A 25,930-nucleotide genomic window follows, 5' to 3' on the forward strand; every position below is an offset into this window, starting at 1 on the left:
GATCCCATGAGGTCACTGTGTAAAAGCTGCGAGTTAATTCATACTGTATGATGTACTGGAAAAAAATAAAACACGTTGCTTTTAAGACAACAGCTCCCCCTGCTGCCAGAGAATTTAAAAAGCCCAACAAAGAACAGGTCACATTTACAGATCATTGAACATTAAAACTAGTGACCAGATTTAATGTTGTGGTTGAACTGTTAAATTATCTAGTTTAATTTAACAAATTACCCTAACACAGGAAAATGTTACCATCCAGTTTTACAGAAAAAACTGCTGTGTCGAACACAGCATGTATGTACACTTTGTATACATCATTAACGCTGCGGTGAGGGCAAACACTGGTGTTAGCAGTGCACTGTACAAATTCAATATGTGACTCCAACACAACATACCTTGTAAGATACTGTAGGAACTCATAATGATGTTCAAATTATAAAAACATATATGTTGCTTCTCCCCTTTTCAAATCAGACCATTTGAATTCAATACAGAGTGGGTTTAAGTGAAGTAATCTCACAGAGAAATTGTGCCTTTTAAAATGGAATCCTGTTCCTGTCCATCTGCCAACAGCTATGTCATGCTAACTCCACTGTGAAAGTATCAACAAATGCAGTTCAGCATGCTTATATATGACGGGCTGTTAGGGGCATTATCCAGAATTACCTCTCACACAACTGAAATGCTCTCACACACACAACTTTAATGTTCTCACACACACAACTCAAACACTCTCACACACACAACTGAAACGCCTTCCTGTTCAACTGAAATGCCTTCCTAATGTCTCCCTTACCTTTTCTTTCCCCTCTGTACTGTCTGCCTTTGTATGCCCTGCATCCCATAGTGTGCAAAATGTATTCTTTGCACAGTATGTGTCATGTCTAATATGTTTCAATCTCGTTACCATAAATACATAAAGGTAAAAAAAAATTAAACAGATCACCAACATTAATCTCCTTACCACCTTTGTGTTGTATAGACACTGACGACCGCCACTCACATACCAATACAAAGGAAGGGGGAAAAAGTAATTCCTGCAGGTGTGAACTTGACACCTGCAGGAATTGTAAATAAAGTAGAAATTGTATGAAATTATGAACAGATTATTTCTTGAGGTTATTGCAATATATTAGATGACTTTTCGTAATATTTTTAAGACCACACCTGTCTGTACTATGGTTTTAATTTACATATACATATGTTTTGTGTTCTTCAAATAAATACATTTTAAATTTAATTTTAAAACATATGTATAACGGAAGTAGAGAGGCTACTCTCTACTGCTGGAGACATCTTCTAACTAATCTTGCTAATAATTCAATATATTTGTCTGTCTGTGTCTGTCTGTCATATCTTGTGAACTGTTCATCTTATCAGCCTCACACTTGTCATGCGCGTTGTTTAGGGTCCAAGCAAGTGCAGCTGGGACTCATCAACGTTAGAGATGTTGTCAATCACGTCAAGGCGTGTTGTTCTCAGCTGAACAGCTGTTTGTGCAGCAGCAGGGCTTCAGACCTCTGAAGACTGAATCCTGCACATGGCACAATTCTCTATCTCGTCCCTCGATCTGTCGTGTACATCCCCGCCCTGATCTTTGCAGCCTCACTAGGGATTGACTCCTCCACGTGGGTCTCTCTCCCCTTCCGGTCGTGCTGCTCCGCCATTGTCCACTGGTCACCAGGAGCTCACGTCTTGCTTTTGGTCGCTGTTCCGCACTTCTGAAAAAAAGTTAATCCTTGTGCAGGGATGCTGGAAGTAGGGGTGCGGAGGGTGCTCCAGCACTCCCTACTGTTGAGGGGTAATGGCAAGGCAAAAGAGATCACTATACAAATCAACAAATCAAATACTTTTTTAGAGAGATTTACCCATCGTTACATTTTCTGATGCTAATTAGTTGTTGTTTATGCATTTGCTTCTCTGTACATGTTACATTTACATTCATTTACTCATTGATATTTGCGCAGTTAGTAGTAAACTTCTGACAGTTCACCCTCGCCTCTTTAAGAAGGGGGGTTGCGATAAACCCAACCACCCTATTCACCCATGGTGTCAGCACCTGAGGCTTTTGTATGAATTAAATAAATAACAATATCAATGAATGAATGATACAAGATGCACATGATTTCACACAGAACGGTCAGGGAATTGTCTATTCCCATTTTTGTTTCCTAGTGGAGATGAACATGCAGTCACGAGGAGGGACAGAGCAGCAGCCTAGAGGAGTAATCTGACATGCCTGTCTCACAGACAGGCGCATGAGATGAAGATGGCCTAATAATATAGTTTCTGTCACGGATGGTATCGATAATGATTATGGATAATGTTATGTTATGTTACAACACAGTCATTATTTCCTTTGATCACTTTCATGAAAAATAATTAATTTCAGCAGAGTATTGTATGTTAAATGTTGAATTCATTGAGCTATAGGCTCAATGAATTAGACACTGAGACACTTGAAGCACAGTCATTAATAACATAACAGAACAAAAATTTGAACATACAAAGGGAATGACTGTACTTGAGTCCGGGTTATATAAGCCAGGCCCCTCATGACGCCACACTATGACGTCATACACTTTCTCTCAGCACCCCTAGCTCTGATGATTCCAGACTTAGTATTTCAGTTGAACAGGAAGGCATTTCAGTTGTGTGAGAGGTAATTTCAGTTGTGTGTGTGAGAGGATTTCAGTTGTGTGAGAGGTAATTTCAGTTGGATTCCAGTTGTGTGTGGGGTAACTTCAGTTGTGTGTGTGAGAGTTAATTTCAGTTGAGTGTGAGAGCCTTTCAGTTGTGAGTGTAAGAGCATTTCAGTTGTGTAAGGTAATTCTGGATAATGTCCCTAACGGCCCCTCATACTTATACACCATCATTGTTAGATGATTCAGTCATTAACACAGTATTCACTTGATTTTTTCCCACTCATCAGTGGCATCTGTTAGTTTCCTCAGCACTTTCAGCTCTCAAATCCCAACGAGATACCTAAGTTATAACTTGCTCATCATAACTTTTTCTCTTAATCATCACACTCAATCATTATAAAACTCTGGAAATGGTTTCCATCATTGGTAAATTGAGCAGAATTATTTATTTTGTTCAAAAAGGGGAAAGGGATGGGCTGCATGGAACCAGCGGATCCGTTGGATGCGGTTTATTGAGGCAGGTAGAAGTACAAAGAATAAGATCCCAGGAGTCGTAGCTGTTGAATAATGCAGACAGTTAGAGAAAAGAAACAGTAAGGCACTGTTTTCAGCTTAACAATATAAGTTAGCATTTCCCTGGCATCTAAGCAAACATTGGAGCTCATTCTTCATTATTTATTTTATTTGACAACTAGAGCAGAGCAGTAGCAGCCAGTGGAAACTGGTATTATTTGACAGGTCTTACAAGTCTCTATAGCTTAAGATGTGTATTTATTACACAAGCAGTGAACTAGTAATAAAAAACAAGGTGATGTTTGTGGTATAAACCCAGAAAATGTAATGTTTTGTTCACCCTGTTTCACTCAGTGGTTCTTTGCTGATGTTCAAAGTATCCCAATATGGTGAATCCAGGTCAACATGACCCTGACTTAAGTGGACTTCACCTTGTATGTTTTGAGTTCATATAATTTGTCTGATCTTAGCACTAAACATTTCCCAGATGCAGAGTGTGTCCTTCCTCATCGTGGTGGTTTTAAGAGCTCCTGCAGATTCCCCTGCTGTGCCAGGTGGTATGGTAGCTGGAGCCTCTTGTTCATCTGGCTGCAAAGTGCTGGACAGTCCTCAAGAAGCAGCTGACACACCTCATCATGACCCTGTTCTGCAGCCTGCTCAAGCATATAACAGGGCAACAAAGGCAAGCACCAGTTACATGTCATTAATATGTCTCTTTGGAAAGATTTCATTACATTATTGCTGCCAATTGTGCACCTTGTGTAAAGGGGATGCACCATCGTCATCACAGAGCATTGGATCCGCCCTGCGGTGCAGAAGGATTCGAACCACATCCAGGTGACCGCAGTAGGCCGATCGGTGGAGTGGCGTGGCACCGCCTGGTGTCTGGGGAGATGCACAGGCGCCATTCTCAAGAAGAAACGTGCAAACAGCAAGATGACCACTGCGACTTGCATAGTGCTGAGGCAAAACACACACAAAAAGAAGCAGCAATTCAAACACACAAAAACAACAGATGTTACAGCACTTACAGAAAAGGCGTCTTCCCAGCAAACTCACCAGAGCTGTGTATCCAGACGAGTCTCTCAGGTTGAGGTCTGTACCCCTCTGGACCAATGACTCAACCCTCTCCAGGTCCCCATCCATTGCAGCAGACCAGATCCCTGCATAGGAGGAGAACACACCACACAGCACTGACGCAGCAGTCACATCAGGAATGAAAACAACTGTTAAGTCAAAGTCATTTAATGAACATAAAAATATGTAACAATTTGAAATTAGAGTGGATTTAATGTCGGAGAACAAGACTGGCATTTTGAATATTCTATAACTAATAGCAGCATGGTTCAACTCCTTCTACATGAATGCAAACCTCGTTCGAAGTCCATTTCATTCATCGTCTGGTGGACACTGGGAGAGGAGACTGGATGGGAGCAGCACGAGCAGTGCTGTCTGTCAGACGCCATCGTGATGAGAGCTATAAACAGGATAAGAAAACCTCCGAACTGATTCAAACCTGAAGCTGAGCACTTTAGGTTTTTGAGTCACGTGTTTGACTTAACATCATGTCAGATAATCTCTACAATAGATGCACAGACCATAACAGACGAACTCATGTTGTCTGACAGTTCCGTATTTCTTCTTCTCTCTTTAATAACAACACGGTGGCGCAATACCACCACCAACAGGTCCAGCTCCCAAACACAGGGGCAAAGAAACAAAGTGAAGAAGCCAATGCAGGCTTGAAAAAACGAACAACAAAAATGTGTTATATTAGAATTCAGAAAAACTCTGGCTCTGTGTACGTTATACAAAACAATAACAACAACTTTTTAATTGCGCCACTCCTCCCGAACCGACGCAGGATGACGCCTACGTCTGAGAGCCCCGACCAATGGCAGAGCTGCGGTCAGAAGGCCCCCTTCACGTGCTCCCTGATTCGGTCGGATTGTCCTCCACAGATATGTTTAGATAAACCAAGCGGCGGTACATAACTTTGTGCGGTGGCGGGATGGTGACTATTAACTATTACTGATACTACTGATAATAATATAATAGTACAACTATATAATCCACCAACGCGCAAGACGTTTACACCTTTACATCTAACATGTCTGCCTCTCAGCCACGTATACAGTTTAAATCTCAGTCTCCAGTTTTCGCCGCCAGCTTGTGAAGGCATCTTCTGTCTCGTGTTGTTGTCTGATGCAGCTAGCACGCCAGCTTGACTCGGCTAACAAGTTGGCGAAAGACAAACTATCGTAGAAATTATAGCAGAACGTAACAGCCAAAGCTCATAAAGAATGAGAAGAGTTACGTTATTTATTAACGGGACGTCTAAAAATGGCAAGGTGAGTAGTTGTATGAGGCTGTTCAGTAAGGGCCGCAGAATGACAGGATTTTTCCACTGAACATTTGTCATTATTTTAGCTAACTAACTAATCTTACTGTGTAACTACTGCATATAATGAACGGTAGTCATGTGGAATATTGCTCAACTTCAGCTATGTATGACATTCACTAGAGAAACAGTTAGGTGTTAGCTCACTGCTAACTGCCACTCAATCTTTTATTAGACTGGAGTGTCTTAAATTCCTAACAGCACACTAATCCGTATGAAATCTTTCCTTTTTAGGTTGTAGCAGTGTACGGGGCCTTGTCCGACCTATTATCTGTAGCAAGCAATAAGTTAGGAATCAAAGCCTCTAGTTTATACAATGGCAAGGGTGGTCTTATAGATGACATTGCACTCATAAGGTAAGACCCGCCCACGGTGAATATAGTCATAATGCTAAAAAGTCATGGGCGCCTCACCTCATAGTGTGTGTTTATCTGTTTTATTTGTACTTCTGATAGAGACGATGACGTGCTGTATGTGTCGGAGGGAGATCCATTTATCGGTGAGTGCTGCAGGAGTCTCATCCACTGTCGGTGTAAGTTTGTGCATGGTCTCGGCAACTCCTCTTCTGCTTTTCTATGTCTAAGATCCTCAACATGAAGCCAAGGTTAGATCTGATCCGCATGGAGCACACACCGATTGGCTGACCCTCAACATTGGTGGGCGTCTCTTCACCACCACCAGGTATCTGTTGATTTAATGCTGTGCCCACTAGTAATAAACACAGAACAAAACATTGTATGTTTCTTGCACGACTCTGTCTGCTTTTTGTTTCATGCCCAGGAGCACCTTGGTCAGCAAGGAGCCAGAGAGCATGCTGGCACATATGTTTCGGGAGAAGGGTAAATAGGGGCTACAGAACGGCTTAATCAGTCTGTATGCATTAATTGCTTTATTCATTTACGTGTGAGCCATCCAATTGAATGGAGTTTGTCAACCTCTGTGTTTGCTCCAGATGTGTGGGGGAACAAGCAGGACGAGCAGGGGGCTTACCTCATCGACCGCAGCCCTGAATACTTTGAGCCCATTCTCAACTACTTGAGACATGGTCAACTCATTATCAATGAAGGCATGAATATACGAGGTATGCTTGTGAGGATGTTTACCTTAATCACTCTGAAGAGGGTCTGGATGTAACATTCCCATAACAATTTGTGTCTTGAAGGTGTCCTCGAGGAGGCTCGATTCTTTGGAATTGAGCAGCTCGCTGAACAGCTTGAAGTAGCTATCAAGGTAATGTGAAGTGTGCAAGCAAACATCTTCCATATAGTCATGCGATGCCTCCCTTGAATGAATTGTGACAATCTACATGTGTACTTTCAAAACAGAACTCGCAGCCACCTGAGGACCACTCCCCCATTTCCCGCAAGGAGTTTGTCCGTTTTCTTCTGGCAACACCCACCAAGTCAGAGCTCCGCTGTCAGGTACAGCTCTAACTCAAAGTGTTTTCATTTCCCCCATCATTTCACCATGTCAAATCAATTTTTCAAGCAATCAATATTACTTTCAATGTTTTCAGGGACTTAATTTCAGTGGTGCTGATCTGTCCAGACTTGATCTGCGCTACATTAATTTTAAAATGGCTAATCTGAGCCGCTGCAATCTGACACATGCCAACCTGTGCTGTTCCAATCTCGAGCGGGCCGATCTCTCTGGAGCCAACCTGGATGTGAGTCTGAAAACTCTTTTCTTGTCATCACTAAAAGATTAATGTGCACATTCAATGTCAAGCGACACAAAGTAAGTACAGAATGCACTCAAAAAGTTTTTCACTTTGGGGAAGCCAGTGTTTTCCTTCTTCTAGCTTGTGTGTATCCTTTTTGTGTTATTTTTAATTGTTGGCATTCCTGCTGGTGAGCAATGGAATTTACTTTTGGTTTCACACCTACTGCTCTCAGTTGTGTGGAAGAAGCGCCATTCGTTCTTAAACATGTTTTCAAATGTCACACACCCACTCTGAAGGGTTCGATGTTTGGTATGTCTTTTGAAGGGTGCTAACTTACAAGGGGTGAAGATGCTGTGTTCCAATGCTGAGGGAGCTTCTCTAAAAGGATGCAATTTTGAAGATCCATCGGGACTGAAGGCCAACCTGGAAGGTAATCCCAAACGATTTAACCAAGAGCCTGATTCCACGTTTATGGTCATATTTTTAATCAAATGCATTTGTGACCAGGTGCAAATCTGAAAGGAGTTGACATGGAAGGAAGCCAGATGACCGGGATCAACCTGCGTGTGGCCACTCTGAAAAATGCAAAGCTGAAGAACTGTAACCTCCGGGGAGCCACTTTAGCGGGGACTGATCTTGAGGTGAATTAAGGCTTTCAGAAAGGATTACTCTGAACATGCCTACGTTGACTCTTCTTGCAGTCTTTATTACGACATCATTTTTCTTACAGTAATACAAGATTGAACCCTCCTGTAAATTGATGATTGTTGTATGATTGCAAACTAAATGTATTTGTGTTTTTAGGAGCCCTCCTCCATCACACACACACACACAAAATAAGCAAGCTAAATAAATTAGCTTAGACTGTGGGAAATTGCTGTGTATATTTTTCACAATTTTCCCTTTAATGTTTCGTAAACTCATATGATGAATCAAGACAATTATTCCATTATAAAAAAAAATCATTGGTTGCAGATCTATGTAGGACTTTGGCTGGAGATAAATTGCCCTCAAATTTGGAATATTTTTCAACCTGCTTCTGTGTAACATTAAAGGAACATTACAATTCTTCTTTTAGATTTCAGGTCTTTCTCCAAACCCCTTTAATCCACCGGTCTCACTGCTTTGTCGCTGCTGCCTTGTTTGCAGAACTGCGACCTGTCTGGCTGTGATCTCCAGGAAGCCAATCTGAGAGGGTCCAATGTGAAAGGAGCCATTTTTGAAGAGATGCTGACCCCTCTGCACATGTCTCAGAGTGTCAGATAACTCGTTACACACCCGCAAGTCCAGTGTGGACCACAGCTGACTTCCTTTTAATGCTCTTTACCTGCTGTCAGCCTCTCCTGTACTCCCCCACTACCAGTCTCCCTTTATCTGTTCCTGCAGTACAGGTAGTCGTATGCACATCCCTGGCATTCCCCCCAATTTAAGTTAGCTTTAAATATCTTGCACTAGATTTTATCCAGGGTTGTTGATGTATGTTTGTATGGTTGGATGTTTTTTAAATGTTCAGCTGTATATCACCAAAAACAAAGTCATGTTTGTTTGTGTAGATGTGTCTGGATGCAATCCAATCACGATACTCATTTAATGTTTTCTATGACTTAAGTTCACTTGAAATGACTTCATGCTAATCACAATGGTCAAAATTAGAGTATAAGAGCACTAAGCTTCACTGTATGGTGCTGTAGCTTAAATCGAAGGGGTCACTTACCGATAACTGTGTCATTACATATTCCTCTTAAGTGTGTAACTTAATTTAGCTGGATTCAACATATTATAAATAATGCAAGCCAAAGCCATACAATAGCACAGTCTAAAAGGCTATAATTGAACGTGAAACTATGCGGCAAGCTAGTTATAAACACAGCTTGTTTATGCAATACATGATTTACAGCTGTGACGTTTCTCCCTAATTTTTAATGTTGTGTTCTAAAAAAAGAAGAAAACTTTCCCTGTTTTGCGCCCTGTGAATCTACCTCTTTTTATTTTAATCCTGTGCGAGTGATCCACAGTTGCATGCATTTAACTGTGGCACTGCATTATGTGTATGTACGTTATTCATTATTCTTCCAATTATGAGAAAATTATTCAACTTGTGCTTTCACAGAAAGCCATTTTTATGTGTTAATGTTGTCAGAGTGGGTTTTACCTGGAAACATGCTCTGTATATATCAGCATATATATCACTTAATCATTCTTTGAACTCATTTGCACAAATGTATGTTTACTTATAACATGTTATACCTTTTCACCAAAAATGCTTGGTGCTTGTAATCTTACGTAAATCAAATCCAGTACTTCCAAAATCTATTGGAGAGGGCAGTTGTTTTGTTGAGGAACTCTCCAGTTTTCCTGGACGGTGTCTGTTTGCATGTGTAAAAAGCTGTACTCGTCTTTGACTGATGGGATTTCTCTATAGCCATGACTCAAAGCTTCTCCGACGCAATACAGTTCACTCAGTTTCATAGTAGGTACCCAGCCTGTGAGAATGGACGATGAAGGCAATCATCCTGTGTATTGCAATTCAGACTCAGTTGAAGAGCTATGGCTATTTATTTTAATACTCACCGATTGCAATATGGGGCAACGGTTAGCTTGTGTTTGAGAGAGGGAATGGTAAAGGTTTCTCTATGTATGATTATTGCACTCGACCCTGGAAATATATTTCCATAAATGACTGTTATAAATAAGTTACGACAATGAAGAAAAAGTTTTCATGTATTGTGTCTCAGTTGGGAATGAGTGAGTGCTCAGTGTGATCAAAATACATTGTGAGAGTTCCTGGAAATGACTGAAAATGGTGTAACCTGTTCTTTTTACGGAAGGGCAAAAATCTCACAGCAGGTGTTGAGTTTTTAAACAGCTCTGCAGGTCACAAGTAAGTGTTGTCTAATCCCACTTAGCGCCCCCCCTGCAGTAAAGCGTTGGTCTATGACAAATGGAAGCATCAAAGGCTTATAAAAGCCTCTGAGAATAGTGTGCAGCAGCATCTACAAAGGACAGCCTGACAATCAAGTCAAAGAAGCTACCTGTTTCATGCATAGAAGGTATATATATCTGTGATGAGTTTTGGGGGTTGAGGTAGTAAATTATTTAAAATATACTGAGATGCATGTATTTTTTTCCTCCCTCAGGATGGCTGTGACAACCTTGGCTCTGTGGCTGCTGCTTGTGGCGATGTTAGTGCCACAGCGCTGCTGTCAGCACTGGTCATATGGACTGAGCCCAGGAGGGAAGAGACAAGTGGACAGTCTTTCAGAGACTCTGGGCAATGTAAGCATTTTTTAGTATCACTGGATGTTTCTCTTCTCTTTTGTACATATTCATAGTAGTGTTTTTTCCCCTCTTCTATAGATAGTCGAGGGGCTTCCACATGTGGACACAACCTGCAGAGTTATTGGTTGTACAGAGGAATCACCTTATGCAAGGATGTACAGACTGAAAGGATTCCTTGTAAGTTTTACTAATCTGTCCTTCTGTTTTTTTTTCTTCTCTTGATAAATATATCAGTACTGCGGAGGTTTAACTTCATGGTGCTGTTAAAGTTATATTTAATTCTCATAGATTTAATCTATTCTTCTCTTTCAGGGCAGCGGCCCCGACAGGGGAAATGGACACAGAACATATGAAAAATGATGATAACCAGACTCTAAAATAAATAATTATATAGAATTCTATTGTGTTTTTCTTCCTTATTCCTCCTTCCTGATGTCAGTCACTCACACCTGACAACTCCCCCCCCCCCCATCTCCCTCATTAGTACTCATTCTCTCTTCATCTGCCTTCCTGTACTTGTCCATCTTCTTCTTTTTCGCTCTCATTGGCAGCACAGTGGCTCTGATATCTTCTACGTTCTTCTTCGTTTTGCGTGGGGTTTACATGCTCTCCTTTTGTTTGCATGGGTTTGATCCAGTTTCCTTCATAACTTCAAAAACACGACATTTTCCTTACAATTTCATTTGATTATAACATTTGAAATATGATGAATGTTTTTTCCTTGAATAAACAACCAGTTATGCTACAGGCTTGTTGTTGTTGTTGTTTAGACTTTCAATTTTGTAAAGACATGTTTTAACGTTTTTTGCCAGGGACATATGTGACAAATCAGGACTGAAAATGCATAGAAATATATTTTTTTATGCCAACACATATCACAGAGCATAAAAAATATATGGGAGTTGTTACCAGTGCCTTGTATAACTTTTTGCAAATTGCCAATTTGAACTCGATCTTCATTGGTCTCATTGACATAGTCAGCACTGAATAACCTCATCTTATGTACTCAGATCATCATAAACCAAGTACTTTGAATTTTCTATTGAATACTTTATTTTCAAGGAATATTAATTTAATCTTAATGAAACACTTTTTCCTACAGCAAAAAAGCACTTGAAAATTGTGACTTAAGTGCCAACTGTAACTGATCAGAGCTCAGTTCTTAGCCACCAGAGTGCACTAGAAACCAACATAAAACTGCATTCTTGAGCTTAATGAGGTAATTTAGTTTAGTTTAGTTTAATTTAGTTTATTAAGATCCCCATTAGCTTCTGTCTGTCTTAAACAGTAGCTACGCTTCCTGGAGACTATTATTTAATAAGAATATAACATAAAATGGATTAAACACATCCACAACATTCTCAAAGTACATCAAAAGTACAGCAAAAACATAAGCTTACAAACCAAAAATCAACACAATACATCACACAACAATCAACACAAGCTCAAAACCTGTCTAATACAGACAGTAGCTCAACATGATCCACTGCAATTTAGTGCTTGTCAGATTCATGACCTAATCTGCCAAAAATTCCAAACTTTATAGAATCTGTCTCTGTTTCTCTGGCTGCTGCATTCATTTTATCTACACAACTTTTCATAAGCCTGGGGCAATCCCTGTCAACACTGTCATTTATTGTCATTTACTGTAATTTGTTGGGTTAGTGTTAGGGTTAGTTGTGTTTGTTCACACTGAGGACGTGTCCTAAGCTAATTTATTGTATTGTAATTTCTCAATGTTTGCTTGGCTTAATTCACGCTCCCACTACACAATCTCCTTTTGATTATAAAAGAGATTATTCGTGGATGAATAAGCAAAATAAAAATTATATGAGCAAGTGACATAAGTGTGTGTGTTTGTTTGCCAATAGAGTATGAATTTAATTAAAGTGGCAAATAAACAGGCGTATTCATCATGGGGATTTGACAGTAATACAACAGACTGTAATATTCACTGCTGATTGGTTACTTAGTCTTTGGGACGAAATCTTAATTTTGAGTAGCCTACATTTTGTAATCTAGCTCCTGTAGAAAACTGCAATATGAGAAGAAGTTGACCGTCACTTGCTGAAAATGCTAATATCATCATTAGACTGTAACTTCTTTTAAATGAGGATGTTTGACAGACAGTGGTTCCTTTGCTGCAGGAGAGGATTTTAAATTCATAGTTCTCCTGGATGAAGTTCCACAAGTGTCTTTTCTGTGCTGAGATGTATTTACTGGTCCAGTTTCACCTTTGTACACACTGGCAGTGGATTCAGAATCACTAAGATAATAATTAATGTTGGTATGAACATACATTTCTCTTTCCTCGAGTACAGGCTATAAGAATAAATGATGCACTGATGGCATATCATCAAGAAAATAGCACAGGCTTTGTGGCTTCGCGATAATAAAACTGATTTAAATTTCCAACACAATAATGGTGATAATGACTTGTCTTCAAGAGACAATCATTCCCTCTCACAGTTTTCTCCCCTTTTTACAGCAGGAATTTATTCTGTTCTAACAGATAAATGTACTGGAAAACATAAATAAAAAATACTACCGATCATCTGGAGTTGATAAGTAATAGCCTACAGAAATATTATAAACAAAAGTCCTTTTAATCCCCAAATAAGTAATATTTGTAGATTGAAAATAAAATTGTGAATAAATTGCTGAACAAGTTGGATGAACTGAACTGCATTGTTCTTATGTTCAATTACTCAATAGACTTGGATTGACTGTTGTACTTCTCCCCTTCTACAATCTCCAGTGCTGTCACTCAAATCTGGATTTTTCTTTTGTTGCTGTTTTGACAGAAGGAGAGAGGAGAACAATCTTAGAGTAAGTCTCAAACGCCAAAACGAGTAGCACTTTGGTCACATGAAATTGTTTTTTTGACAGCGTGCCCACCAGTTTAATATGATTGATAAGTGAGAAAGTTGATTGGCTCGAGGACGTTCAGCAAAATGATGTGTGGCCAGAGAAGTTTGTCCAATCTGGGGAGGAAGGAAACCTCTAATTAAAAAAGGAACGTGATTTCTAAAACTAACATTTCTGTCAAAGAGCACATGTATATAAACCAAGAGAAAGAAGATTATTTTTATTCCATATAATGTGATAGGGTAGAACAAGAACAGATAACATGTTCCAAACATTTCACAAATTTTGCTGTCACATTAAAAATTGTATTCTCTTTGATGACTTTATTTTATTCAGTTAACTCTATCTACATTATCTACAGTACTCTTTAGTTTGACCATCATTGTTCACCCATAATCCAATAATATGACCAGTGAACAGCCAACAATTCAAAACATGATCAATTTTCTTTAACTTTTCGAGTCAATTAAAATCAATACTGAAACATTGATATTGATTGATTAGGTGGCCCAGTTTAGCCTTCAACTCCTCTCTCATTGCGACAATAAATCTATACACATAGTGTTCACGGGGCAACTCATCTTCTCTGCAGTGTTACAGCCCTTTTACCTGAGCCAAGCTGAATGTGTCCTTGACACTGTCACTGCAAATAAATAACCCCAGCTAAAAACAAATGCCACAGTGCCTCAGGTACTCTGTTAAAACGGAAGTTTTGGGAGCAGCACATGCTGGTGAGTATTAAAGAAAAGCACAGTTCATACAGAATGTAGTCATTTTTCCACACAGGTAGTGTTCTTTAAGTTCTTATAAATTATGAACTGTCTTATTATGGTCCTCTTTGAGTAGTAGAAAAAGCAGAGCATGGCCGAACTCTTTAATCTAGAGAGTTTAGATGGAGTAGTCATGCTGAGCTGAGACAGAGGGAGAGATTTAGTAATAATAACTTTTCCTACTTTCCTCTCACCACCGCCGTCATCCAGTCAAGTTGTAGGAAATATGGTGCCAATCTCCGAGTTATGGCGTGGAATGATTGCCAGAAAAGTGTTTTACAGAACATTATGATACAACTGTTAGGTTGAACTTATCCACTGTTTGGATATCAAGTGTCATCATAAACATTTTTGTAACACTGTGTCATAATTACTGCATTAATAATTTTCCTAAAATAATAATAATAATAATAATAATAATAATAATAATAATACATTTAATTTATAGAGCACTTTTCATTGCTAAAAGCAATCTCAAAGTACCTACTTTTTAAAATGTGTTTAGCAAGGTCCCAGTGACTTCACAAGATCATCCGTGCCAAATTGGAAGAAGTTCCCTTGAGGCGCCACGTTAATGAGAATGTGACCGACAACCTGGAATAATGAGAGAGCCATGTGAGCCATGTGAGGAGAAGATGGCGAGAGAGGGGGCACAACACAGGCATGGGTCAGCAATGAATTTTCTATGATTTAGTTGAGTGACAACTCAAAGTTAATGACATGCAATAGTGTGATATAAATACATGGGGAGAGAGAGACATAGAGAGACTCAGTGCATCATGGGAGTTCCCTCAGCAGTCTAGGCCTACACAGTATATGCAAATATTCACGTAATTGGTTTGCCACAGCTTTTTCAAGGATTTAAAAAAGGGGAGGTCAGATATAGAGCAGGTGTAAACATCTTGATCAAGAGTAGGCTTTTTAAAAAGAGGTTGAATTACTGAAACCATAGAAGCCTGTGTTACATAGTTTGTTAATGAAGATAAATTGATAAATCCAGATGTGTGGATGGTTGTCACCTCTAAGCCACTATAATCATTCATCCCAGTGGAGTGGGATGAATGATTTTAGCTTGTGAAACCCTTGAATTAGGATCTAGAAATATATAGTCTGTTTATAGGCTTTACATATAGAGTAAATATACAGTATATATCTATATTATTTATATTATGACAGTTTTCCTTAAATTCCTTTTTTTAACTCACAAATATACCGATGAATGGTGTCTTGCTAAGTGTGCTCTCGCTTTACTGTATGTTTCTGTGCTCAGCCCCGTGAACAGAACAAACAAACAAACAGTAAAGTGAAGCTAAATCTGATAGAGATGTAATAATAGGTCTCAACGATGGCGGACAGTTTCCCTTTTCAGGTCACTAGCTCGCCAAAAAAAATACAAACTACAGCCTATCAACCATCAGTAACCACTGCTCTCAGAGTATCCCCTGCTCTCACAGTACAAAAGTGGTCTTAAGATACTTAAAGAGTCTTGAAACTACAACAGTAATCACAAAAATATAGACTTTGCATGAGTATTCCTATAGACCAAGTCGTATTAAAAAATGATTCAAAACTACCTGGGAATGTCAACCATTTAAAAAAAGACTGAAAATTGACTGTTTCATAAAATCGGTGCACATAACTTAGATGAACTATGGGGTCCATCTCTGACGCTTTGCTATCAGCTGTAACAGCTACACTGATCATCATCTCACCTTCTAACAGTTACTCTGTTTAATTATCTATCAATGTGCTGTCAACTATGTAAAAGCTGCCAGTTAATTCATGCTGGAACCCCTGGAAAACAACAACACATACTGCTTTAAAGACAACAGCTTCCCCTGCTGCCATAGAATTTAAAAGCCCAGCAAGGATCAGGTCACATAAGTTGGCGAAAGTTTGTAGGATAAGATTTAGTGGCAATTAGCAGTGAAGTTGCAGATTACAACCAACCAAATACCCTTCACCTAACCCTCTCCTTCCAAGGTAACATTAAAATGTGAAAGTCCAACAGTGGTGCAATATGCTGGACTCCATGGAAGAGGACCCCCTCCCGATATAGGGCTCATTCTAAAGTAAAGAAAACACAAAGATACTTAGTTTCAGGTGATGATATATGAATGATAGCATAAGTATGACTATCACATTACATTAATGCTATTAGATCCCCATCAATCCTAAACACGACCTATAACAAATAACCCAAACACAGGAAAATGTTACCATCCAGTTTTAATACAAACTGCTGAGTGGAACATGAAACATGTTCAATGTGTAATTACATACTCCATTAATGCTGCAGGGAACAAGGTGCACTGTGCAAATTCAGTATGTGATAGCAACCAAGTGACTCCAACCCGTCATTCCTAAGCACTTACAAGAAGCTTGTAACATGCACTGGGAGCTTTCTGACTCAAAATGTTGCACATTGTGTATACTTCTTTTTCATGTTATTGTGCCCTTCAAATTATAAAAAAATCATAATGTTCCTTCTACCCCCATCAAATCAGACCATTTAAATTCTACACAGGGTGGGTTCAGTGTAGTAAATTCCCAGAGAAACTTAAACTCTCATGAAAAGACTTTTTAAATTGGACTGTGGTTCCTGTCCTTCAGCCAAAAGCCAACTGCTCTGTTCCTGCATTGAACTGTATAGAACTTAAAATCTGCACGTCATGCTAATTCAACTGTGAAACCATCAACAAATGACGTTCAGTGTGCCAACAGCGAACCATTAACACTACATCAGATGGTGAAGTGGGAGTATTCACTTGATTTTTCCCACTCATCAGTCACATCTGTCTGTTTCCACATCACTTTTCAGCTCTCAAATGCCAACGAGATACCTCAGTTATAGGGAGACCTTGCTAGATAGAGGGACATTTGGACTTTACTTGGCCCTGATAATGTTCTACCTGATAAGAGATAGAAAAAACATGTATGGATATATTGATGAATGGTCTCTCATCTTTCTTCAAGACCTCAGTTTGTGAACTTAGAGAAAACATTTTGTGTGCTTTACAGAAACCAATCATTTAAATATATTTTTTTTACTTCTATTTTTGAATGCTTTTCGTGCAAAAAGGACTTTAAAAATGTTGATCTTAACATTAGGAGCAGAACTTTAGGGTTTTTAGCCACCAGAGTGCACTAGAAACCAACATGAAACTGCATCTTTGATCTTAATGAGGTTATTTAGTGCTTGTCTGATTTATTAAATAATCTGCCAGAAATTCCAAACTTTGTAGAATCTGTCTCTGCCTCGGTCACAGCTGCATTTATTTATTCTGAACTATTTTTCATAACCCTGGGTCAAGTCCAGTCAACACTGTCATTTATTGTCATTTACTGTGTTTCTTCACCATGAGGACATGTGTCCGAAGCCAATTTATTGTATTGTAATAGCTCACTATTTGCTTGGCTTGATTCACGCCCCCTCTCCACAATTTCCTTTTGATTATAGAAGAGATTATACGTTAATGAATAAGCAAAATGAAATTTTTTTGAGAACGTGACATATGTGTGTGTTTGCCAAAAGAGTATGAATTTAAACAAAGTGAAAAACAAGCTGAGGCGTATTCATCATGGAGACTTGACAGTAATACAACAGCCTGCAATATCCTGCTGAGCAGCATATGGGGTGGCCCTGCTCTTATCTCCAATGGAAAGTGTGTTTTTCAAAGTAGTTCACTCTGTCAGGCAGCTGTTGTTCAGCAAACACACATGGCAGAAAATCACTTCTGTGGGTTTCATCTTGTTGATGAGATTGCAGCTACTTTCATTGAACGTACACACAACACCATATGTGTCAAGTGGTGTCCTTTATTGGAAGTGATTTGATAAGGAATAAATATGGGAAAGGTAATTCAGCAGGACATAAAATATTTACACAAGATCAACACTGTCATGAACAAATCAAGCCCATCGACCCTCCATTTTAAAATTAAAGACATTATATGAGACAAAAAGCTTGCAGAAATAAACAGAATTTACCTATCTTTTTCTAAATAAAGGAAAGATGAGAGCAGTAAATTGCGTTATTGAAGAATATGTTTTGACAAGAGTAGTGGGGCATTCAATGATTTCAAACAGCACTACTGTATGTTTGCTATGTCTATAGAGTGAAGCTCCTGCTAACAGCCGGTTAGTTTAACTTCAGAGAAACAGCTTTATAGACAGCCAATGAAAATTTCTATTTAAATTTTCAATTTCTGGGTACTTGTATTTTCCATGCTGGCTCACTTTCACACAATCATGTCTTACTGGGGCACTGGGGCTGAGCAGAGTGACACTGTGCTGTTCCTACCCTGATATGTCAAAATATCTGCTGAGAAAAGGGTTTGTATCTAAATGTACGCTAGAAAGTGTGTACTTTTACATCTCAGACTATTAAACTCTTCATTTCAACATTACTCTCCTACCATAAATAGGAAGCTCCTGCTAGCTGCTGGTGAGCTTGATAAGGCATACAGACTGGAAACAGGCAGAAACAGCTTGTATGGCGCTGTCCGTAGATAGCAAAATTATTCTACCATGGTTTCTGAGCTAAGGTTTTTAATGACACCTGTGCTTTACCTACAAGCTCATAATAAGTCAATATAAATCATCAAGTATCTGCAGCAACAAATATCCCACTGTTCTCTCTAGCTACCTCTGTGTTGTTAATAAGGTGCCTTTAATAGCTTGGTGCTTGAAGGAAACCCACCGAAACCCCTAAGGAAGCTGTAACCAGGCAACTAACGCAGACTGTGGTCTACCTCTTTTCTTCTGATCAAAGAAAATGGGAGGTCAGACACAAAAGCCAGGCCCTAAATTGTCAGGCTCCCTTGCTCTATAGATCTATCTATCTATACAACTGATATTTTTTATATTTATTTCAAAAGTGGATAAACATGGGATTGTCTTGTCTTGAATTCATTCTGGAGGATTGTGTGTGTAACTCATAAATGGACTGTTTCATGCAGTTATGACATCCAAACTCCCTGAAATGAATGCTTCCTGATGGCTCTGATGACTCAGGAAGCACCTACGATGCAAGGTGGAACCATTAGGGTAATCCAATAGAAACATAAAAGACAACAAGGAAATTATCGACTGAGCTGATCGATGTGCTTGACCCTTAACTGGCTGTTTCCGTGCGTCCTACAGATGTTGGTTGCCTGTGTATAATATCATGATTAAAATTCCAGAGTCAGACTACCTTTGACCTTTTCATATGCCAAAACAAAAGCATTAGTTCCCTGTCACAAGTGACCAAAGGTGAACAAGGCTAATGACTTCCTATCTGACATCACCACATACAAGTTTTTGTTAAGGTGAAAATTGTTTTGTAGCATATCTCTATTGTGTCATCTTGTGACAAATTATATAACTTCACACAACTCATCGGGTTCAGTTTGGACCCTGCAGATACAAATACAGTACACTCTAGATCCTCTATGTGGTGAATATATAGGATCTTTATGTGTTGGTTAGGGAGAGAAATTCACTTGGGGTAGGGGGGTTCTTCTACGAAACAACAGCTTTTAGAAAGCCATCATTATTACTCAAATATAGGAACAAGGCAAAGCGGGATGAATCATGTCCTATTCTTACAGTCGTAAGGCAGGCGAAATATGTGACTGCAGCTCAAAACAACAGCTTGTGGAAATGTCTGGCCGACCATGCAGTTCATGTTGTTCCTGTGATCTGCAGAGATTGCTTATATGAGGATCTCTCTGAATAAAAATGCAGATTGCCAAGACGCTAATCTTTCTGGAACTGCTCCACTGACAAAGAGAGTCTGGCCCTGTGGAGTCATTATGTGTTTGTCTCCATCAGGGCTTCATTATATAGCACATTAATGTGCCCACAGCCCCCAAACAGTTACTCGAGTAGCATTGTACAATTGCATCATTTGAGTCCCACTCGGAACACATGTCAAGTGTTGATGGAGTCTGACGGCAATTCTAGCATCTCGGGTCCTTGTTTCTCACAGAATGAACACAGTGACTTTATTCAGTGGTATTTTAAAAGGAAATGAAGGTGAGAGGAAGGATGGAGAGGTGAGGGGATTGACAGCTTGTAAAGGTCAGATCAGGACAAAGCAACAGAAGCACACACTTAATTATACTGTCAGAGTCTAAAACAGTCTGGTATAAAAACTTCCTGCACTTGACCTCCTAACAAACCATTGAAATGTAAAAGCCCCTGACAGTCAAACACCTTACCCCTTCTCCTTCCCTATTAGGTGATGTGCTTCTCATTTCAGCCAGATAAAAGTATAACGTGTCATGCATTCCCTCAGTATGAATATTTATCACAATTCCCATTGATCTCTCATTGTTTTCCCCTCCCCATGCTATCTAACATTCAAGCCACCAAACACAACCCAAATTTATTCAACACAAACGCATCAAAAATCTCAGACTTCCCCCTGAGTAATGCACAAACAGGCAGTACACTCAATTTTACCTCAGATGGCGACATAATGTTTTTTAGAAGTAATTTTTATTGTACATCCCATACTAAACATTGTCATTTCAAGTGTCGATTAGCTTGTGTTTAAACACATCAGGGCTACATGTATAATCTCTGTGGACTCTGGATCCCGTCTTCCACACTGCTTCCCACTGTGGACATGGTGCAGTCTGTTCTCTGTTTACCATTTTGTCTTTAATGGGAAACTTAGGACCAATCATTTATCGGTTCAAAGCTAAGAATGAGACTACCTGACCTACAAGGTGACAACAAAAAAAATCAATTCTGGTTTAACACACTTTGAAAATAAGGTGGACGGGATGTTTGCCAAAAGATATGAAAGATTAAAAAATGCAGAACAACAATTAAAGAACGAATAGAAAATACTTTGATTCATCTAAACTAAATACTACAACATAGACATTATAATTACAGATATAGATATAGTAAACCTTTAAATTCAGTTCAGTACCACAAAGACAAGTTACAACAGGTTTCCTAGGAGATATCTGCTATGCTACACAGTGCTTTTTATTGCCGACCAAACCATAAACTATAACTGTGTCACATATGTTACAGGCCATACATTTATTTAGTAACATTATATACAGCAGAAGAACCCTGCGCTGACAAAGTCCCTCACTGCCATTTTATTTTGTTTTATGGCACTTGATATAAGGTTGCTGGAACCTTTTATGATGAAAACCATCCCACACACACAGAGTAAACTGGAACGCCAACCTTGGCAGACAGCAGAAACATGTACTATAGCTCTTGCAAAGGTTCTTTAGAAAAAGATTATTACATAGTTTGCGGTGATTTTAGTTAATAAGAAATGCATTAAGATGATACAAGTAATTCAGCTAAATGAATGTCTGGAGCCACATTTAGTGCACTAATGTCCTCTCCTTCAGTTGTAATAGTGTAATAAGCTATTCTGTTGATAATCTCTGACACAACACTTCACGATCCCTTAATATTTTCATCATTACTATTAACAGAAAACAGAAACATTTTAATGAACAACCACAAACCCTTTGTGTTTCCAATACTCAGGTGGTTCTACTGTTCACATTTACAGCAGTGAAAGTGTAAGAGGCCAACAAAACAGCTGATATTCACTGAAACATTACTTTTCAGCAAATCAGAGTACTTGAAAAAACACGGGTTATACCAGATTAAATGCTTTGTCTTCATTTGTATGTGCCTACAGCACATGGGAAATGGACTACACAGACTACAGTAGCAAAAGTGCTCATGTAAAGTGTCTTAAGTTGCACAACAGTATTAAAACTTTTCCAACCTTTGCACCATCATATTGTTATCTACTCCCTCTTACATGAGTACTCATACTTAATCATGGGCACTGGGCCATGTTGGCTAAGTGTCTTCAGTCTGCTTCCTCCTGACTGCTATTGTGAGCTTTATAACTTTGTAAATGTCAACCTTGCCTTTGCACGCATTGAAGCTAGAAAAGCGTCAGAGGATGACACAATGAGGCCTGGGGAGGCCCCAGTAGTTCTTTGTCTTTTACTGAAAGGGCTTGGAATTAAGAATTGATGCTGATGGATCCATTGCTCAAGATTGACCCCTTGGTGACCTCGGTGCTCACAGTGGAGAGTGGGACACTCTCGTACCGCTCTGCCACCCCCCAGAAGCGACAGTGCAACAGGGTTGATTTGAGGTGTTTCTGGAAATTGCTGTTGAGGAAACCATAGATGATGGGGCTGATGCAGGTGGAGGCCATGGCCATGAGGTGGCAGAATGAGAAGATGGCGTCATGGCTACAGGACGGGATGGCCTCGTGGTTCCAGTCGAACACGGTGTTGAAGATGTTGAGGGGGAGCCAAGAGACGGTGAATGCCACCACTATGGATATTAACATGGCATTGATCCTCGTGGAGCCCTTATTTTTCTTCTTTGTGGTGTTCCTGCCACGCTCCACCATGTCCTTCCTCCTCCTTAGGCGCAGGTAGATGTGAAGGTAGCAGAATATGATGAGGATGAGAGGAAGGAAGTACTGGAAGATGAGCAGGGAAGTGGTGTAAGCTCTCCGTTCTTGAAGCGATGGCCACCGCTCCATACAAACAAGGTGATCACCGACTAGAAAGGGGATGCTCAGGTTCTGGAAAGGCAGGGCGAGTACGCTGTATGAGAGGAAAGGCACTGAGATGAGGCAGGCAACAATCCAGGTGACAGCCACGGCCAGGTAGGACTGGCTCACCACAGGCTTCCATCCAGTCGGGTGGACAATGAGTTGGTAGCGCTCCATGGCGATGAGGACGAGAGAAAAGATGGAAACAGTAACTGATATACATTGGATGAAGGGCGTGAGCTTACAGAGGGTGTCTCCTAGGATCCAACGGTCCATCAGAGTGTAGATAATGGTGAGCGGCAGGCAGAAGATGCACATGAGGATGTCAGAACAAGAAAGGTTGACAATAAAGATGTTGGTCACGTTGCGCATCTCCTTGTACCGTGTGATGACAAACACCAGACATGAGTTCCCAATGAGACCTACTGCCAGAACTGCACTGTAAGCAACGATGAGAAAAGTGGTGCCAGTCACTGAGAGTGAGCAGTCATCTGCGGAATCCCACGGTATCTCTTTCCACAGGGCGTGGTTGTGATTGCTGTTGTGCTGCAGCTCCATGATGGTTTTTCCTTCCTCACTTCAAATGCTGGGAACTAATTAAAATAATTTGTTTGGTCACACCAGCTGTAATGACTTCATGAATTATATTTTCATTTTTACAGCTTTCCGTCATCATACTTAATCTTCAACAGCAGTCTTCATTTTCTGCCTGCAAAAAGAAGAACAAGAAATTAAAAATGTCCAGCAACAAAAGGTATGTTTTTAACGTTATAAACACTTATTTAAGGTATTGGGTTATCACTCTAATTATAATGTAGCTCCTGTTGAAAACTGCAATATGACAAGAAATTGACCATCACTCGCTGAATAAGCTAATTTCATCATTAGACTGTAACATCTTTTAAATGAGGATATGTGATATTCAGTGGTTCTCTTGCTGCAGGAGAGGATTTTAGATTCACAGCTCTCCTGGATGAGGTTCAACAAGTGTCTGTTCTGTGCTGAGATGTCCAGTTTCACCTTCATACACTGGCAGTGGATTCAGAATTAATAACATATTACTAACAATAATGTTACATTACTAACAATTAATGTTGGTATGCAGATACCGTCAGGCTATTGGCAGAACATACATTTTCTTTCTCCTCAAGTACAGGATAAAAGAATAAATGATGCGCTGATGGCATATCATCAAGAAAATAGCACAGGCTTTGTGGCCTGCAATAATGAAACTGATTTAAATTTCCAACACAATAATGGTGATAATGACTTGTCTTCAAGAGACTATCATTCCCTCTCACAGTTTTCTCCCCTTTTGACAGCAGGAATTGATTCTGTTTGTGTCGATAAAGGAACAGACACCTCTCATCGACACATGCGGTCTTTACCATTTGTAACAGCTTAATGTACTGGAAAAAATAAACATAATTGTATTACACCAAGGCCAAGAACATCTGAACAGTGGATGTGGATATGTGCATATATTCTTTTCTGTGTGTTTGTGTGTATGTGTGTGTGCGTGTGTGTGTGTGTGTGTGTGTGTGTGTGTGTGTCTGTGTGTGTGTGTGTGTGTGTGTGTGTATGTGTGTGTGTGTGCGTGCGTGCGTGCTTGCGTGCGTGTGAACATGCAGCAGTGAAAATAGTCCAGATTAACCAAGATATTTTGCCCATGGCCCAATTGACAGAAATTAGTTTTTCAACACAGCTTACCGGTGAACAAAATGAAATGGTGAACTCAACAATGACAAATGCTGGCATGGAGGGCATCAACAGCTTGTGGCTGTCTCCATTATGAGCAATAATGTCATTATAATGTGCTGTTTCATCTGTGTTTATTACAACCAAAGCCAGCATGTCAAAAGTGCACACTTGTACATGCAGCTATGCACAGTAATAACACTTGAATTCATTCGTGTTACACTGGCTTCTCTTAAGAACCTCTAGATAATCAATCCCCTCCCGGGTGTCAACCTGAAACTAGAACTAAATTTCTGGGTGTGCGGCCGGCAAACCATGCCCTCACTGCAGCTTTGATGCTGATTTATGGCAGAAATTGGACACTTCAAGTGATGGATTGCTTTGTGTTGTGTCTGCTGGCAGAGGGCAGCTCAAGAAACGAGGGAATTGTTAATAATACTTAACATGAGATTTACCATGAAGTATTGGCTACTGATCACCTGCAAATTACACACAGAGTACACTTTGTGAGAGGCACTGTAGAAATTATATAGTTCATGATGATTTGTCTCAAAAATAGAGATGCTACGTTAAAAATTTGTGCACACGATCTTCTGAGCCATTAACATCGCCGGTGGCGAGTCACCTCACTAAATCAGGTAGCCACAAGTTGGTCATGCGTAAATAAAAACAAACCTATAGGCTAAACCTCATCGGCAGACTGAAAAACACATGAAGGGATGTAAAGTGGAGAAGTCACTGGAAGTGGATATGTACGCTCAGTCTCTGCAGCTGTGGAGGATTCTCCGTCTGCAGCAGCAATGGCAGCTCGCAACTGAGGTGGACTTTCTCAGCTCCGGACAGGTGGAGGAGGAGACTCGTCGGTCCTCCGGTGCACCTCCGTGTGCACTCCCCGCTCTCGTGTCCGCGGGGAGACCCATCACTCATTTCCACCTACAGATCTGCTGGATGTCGACTAAACATATCTGCCTATACACTTGTAGCGTCTTGTGAGGACAGCAGCCTGACCAGTGGCAAGTGAGTGAATTATACAATAAATCCCACCACTATAGCTTATAGTCTGACAGCACAGGGTATTCAAAAATACCCGCGTGCATTTTTAAGGTCATGGAAACTCACTAAACGCATTAGAACCTATCAATAAATATCAGACAAGATTATTAGAGTCATTATAGTTTAGATCGGCAATTAAAAAAATAAAAAACACATTACCAGCCCTGTAAAAATGAATTAAGACATTTTTACACTCTGCTTAACCACCCCCCCCCCCCCCCCCCCCCCATGCCATATTTCAATGAATTGCCTCTTACCGAAATATTCCCTCCTCTGGGACCTGACGCTCCGCTTTGCATCAAGTGAGACACAACAGTTTTTGGTCGAGGAGGAGACATGAGGCATCCTGCCGGGATCCCTGATAGGAGCTGGGATATCTCTTAAAGCGACCTCACACTCACTGGCGGGGACGTGGTTGCGAACATGTTACATAATAAAACCTCCGTGGCTCGCACGCACCCACGCACACGCGCGCGCGAAGGCACTCGC

General features: G+C 40.1%; 4 protein-coding genes across 5 annotated transcripts; 2 read left to right on the top strand and 2 right to left on the bottom strand.

Annotated features, from left to right (window-relative positions):
- Positions 1 to 3,072: 3,072 nt before the first annotated feature.
- ankrd39 (ankyrin repeat domain 39) lies at positions 3,073 to 5,022 on the bottom strand. Its single transcript, XM_035640425.2, has 5 exons — positions 4,757 to 5,022; positions 4,531 to 4,635; positions 4,218 to 4,321; positions 3,915 to 4,118; positions 3,073 to 3,811 (listed from the first exon to the last, which is right to left on the bottom strand). The coding sequence occupies exons 2-5, from the start codon at positions 4,622 to 4,624 to the stop codon at positions 3,665 to 3,667; spliced, it is 549 nt and encodes a 182-aa protein (XP_035496318.1). The 5' UTR covers positions 4,625 to 4,635; positions 4,757 to 5,022; the 3' UTR covers positions 3,073 to 3,664.
- Positions 5,023 to 5,312: 290 nt separating this feature from the next.
- Positions 5,313 to 9,935, top strand: kctd9a (potassium channel tetramerization domain containing 9a). The gene is made up of 12 exons (XM_035640423.2): positions 5,313 to 5,509; positions 5,794 to 5,915; positions 6,015 to 6,058; positions 6,144 to 6,240; positions 6,340 to 6,398; positions 6,512 to 6,640; positions 6,722 to 6,789; positions 6,885 to 6,980; positions 7,076 to 7,225; positions 7,547 to 7,652; positions 7,730 to 7,863; positions 8,372 to 9,935. Exons 1-12 carry the CDS (start codon positions 5,462 to 5,464, stop codon positions 8,486 to 8,488), a joined length of 1,170 nt encoding a protein of 389 aa, XP_035496316.1. The 5' UTR covers positions 5,313 to 5,461; the 3' UTR covers positions 8,489 to 9,935.
- A 143-nt stretch (positions 9,936 to 10,078) lies between these two features.
- LOC118314176 (progonadoliberin-1-like) lies at positions 10,079 to 10,897 on the top strand. Of its 2 annotated transcripts, XM_035640426.2 has the most exons (4): positions 10,079 to 10,272; positions 10,360 to 10,498; positions 10,580 to 10,678; positions 10,814 to 10,897. In XM_035640426.2, the coding sequence occupies exons 1-4, from the start codon at positions 10,262 to 10,264 to the stop codon at positions 10,859 to 10,861; spliced, it is 297 nt and encodes a 98-aa protein (XP_035496319.1). In that variant the 5' UTR covers positions 10,079 to 10,261; the 3' UTR covers positions 10,862 to 10,897. The 2 variants fall into 2 exon arrangements, with proteins under 2 accessions (XP_035496319.1, XP_035496320.1); XM_035640427.2 differs by having other exon boundaries at positions 10,260 to 10,498.
- Positions 10,898 to 20,603: 9,706 nt separating this feature from the next.
- On the bottom strand, positions 20,604 to 25,853 carry npy8br (neuropeptide Y receptor Y8b). Its single transcript, XM_035641083.1, has 2 exons — positions 25,699 to 25,853; positions 20,604 to 23,399 (listed from the first exon to the last, which is right to left on the bottom strand). The coding sequence occupies exon 2, from the start codon at positions 23,246 to 23,248 to the stop codon at positions 22,145 to 22,147; it is 1,104 nt and encodes a 367-aa protein (XP_035496976.1). The 5' UTR covers positions 23,249 to 23,399; positions 25,699 to 25,853; the 3' UTR covers positions 20,604 to 22,144.
- Between the last annotated feature and the right edge of the window lie 77 nt (positions 25,854 to 25,930).

This window comes from Scophthalmus maximus, chromosome 19 (assembly GCF_022379125.1).
Source record: "Scophthalmus maximus strain ysfricsl-2021 chromosome 19, ASM2237912v1, whole genome shotgun sequence".
NCBI lineage: Eukaryota > Metazoa > Chordata > Actinopteri > Pleuronectiformes > Scophthalmidae > Scophthalmus > Scophthalmus maximus.

Excerpts from the sequence above, each read along its gene's own strand:
- LOC118314176 (XM_035640427.2), top strand. The coding sequence starts at position 10,334 with ATGCATGTATTTTTTTCCTCCCTCAGGATGGCTGTGACAACCTTGGCT. Across the intron at positions 10,499-10,579 it reads TTTCAGAGACTCTGGGCAAT|ATAGTCGAGGGGCTTCCACA; the intron begins GTAAGCATTTTT and ends CCTCTTCTATAG. Across the intron at positions 10,679-10,813 it reads ACAGACTGAAAGGATTCCTT|GGCAGCGGCCCCGACAGGGG; the intron begins GTAAGTTTTACT and ends CTTCTCTTTCAG.
- ankrd39 (XM_035640425.2), bottom strand. The coding sequence starts at position 4,624 with ATGGCGTCTGACAGACAGCACTGCTCGTGCTGCTCCCATCCAGTCTCC. Across the intron at positions 4,322-4,530 it reads TGAAATGGACTTCGAACGAG|GGATCTGGTCTGCTGCAATG; the intron begins GTTTGCATTCAT and ends CCTCCTATGCAG. Across the intron at positions 3,812-3,914 it reads GTGCATCCCCTTTACACAAG|GCTGCAGAACAGGGTCATGA; the intron begins GTGCACAATTGG and ends ATGCTTGAGCAG.
- npy8br (XM_035641083.1), bottom strand. The coding sequence starts at position 23,248 with ATGGAGCTGCAGCACAACAGCAATCACAACCACGCCCTGTGGAAAGAG.
- kctd9a (XM_035640423.2), top strand. The coding sequence starts at position 5,462 with ATGAGAAGAGTTACGTTATTTATTAACGGGACGTCTAAAAATGGCAAG. Across the intron at positions 6,641-6,721 it reads TGAAGGCATGAATATACGAG|GTGTCCTCGAGGAGGCTCGA; the intron begins GTATGCTTGTGA and ends TGTGTCTTGAAG. Across the intron at positions 7,653-7,729 it reads ACTGAAGGCCAACCTGGAAG|GTGCAAATCTGAAAGGAGTT; the intron begins GTAATCCCAAAC and ends ATTTGTGACCAG.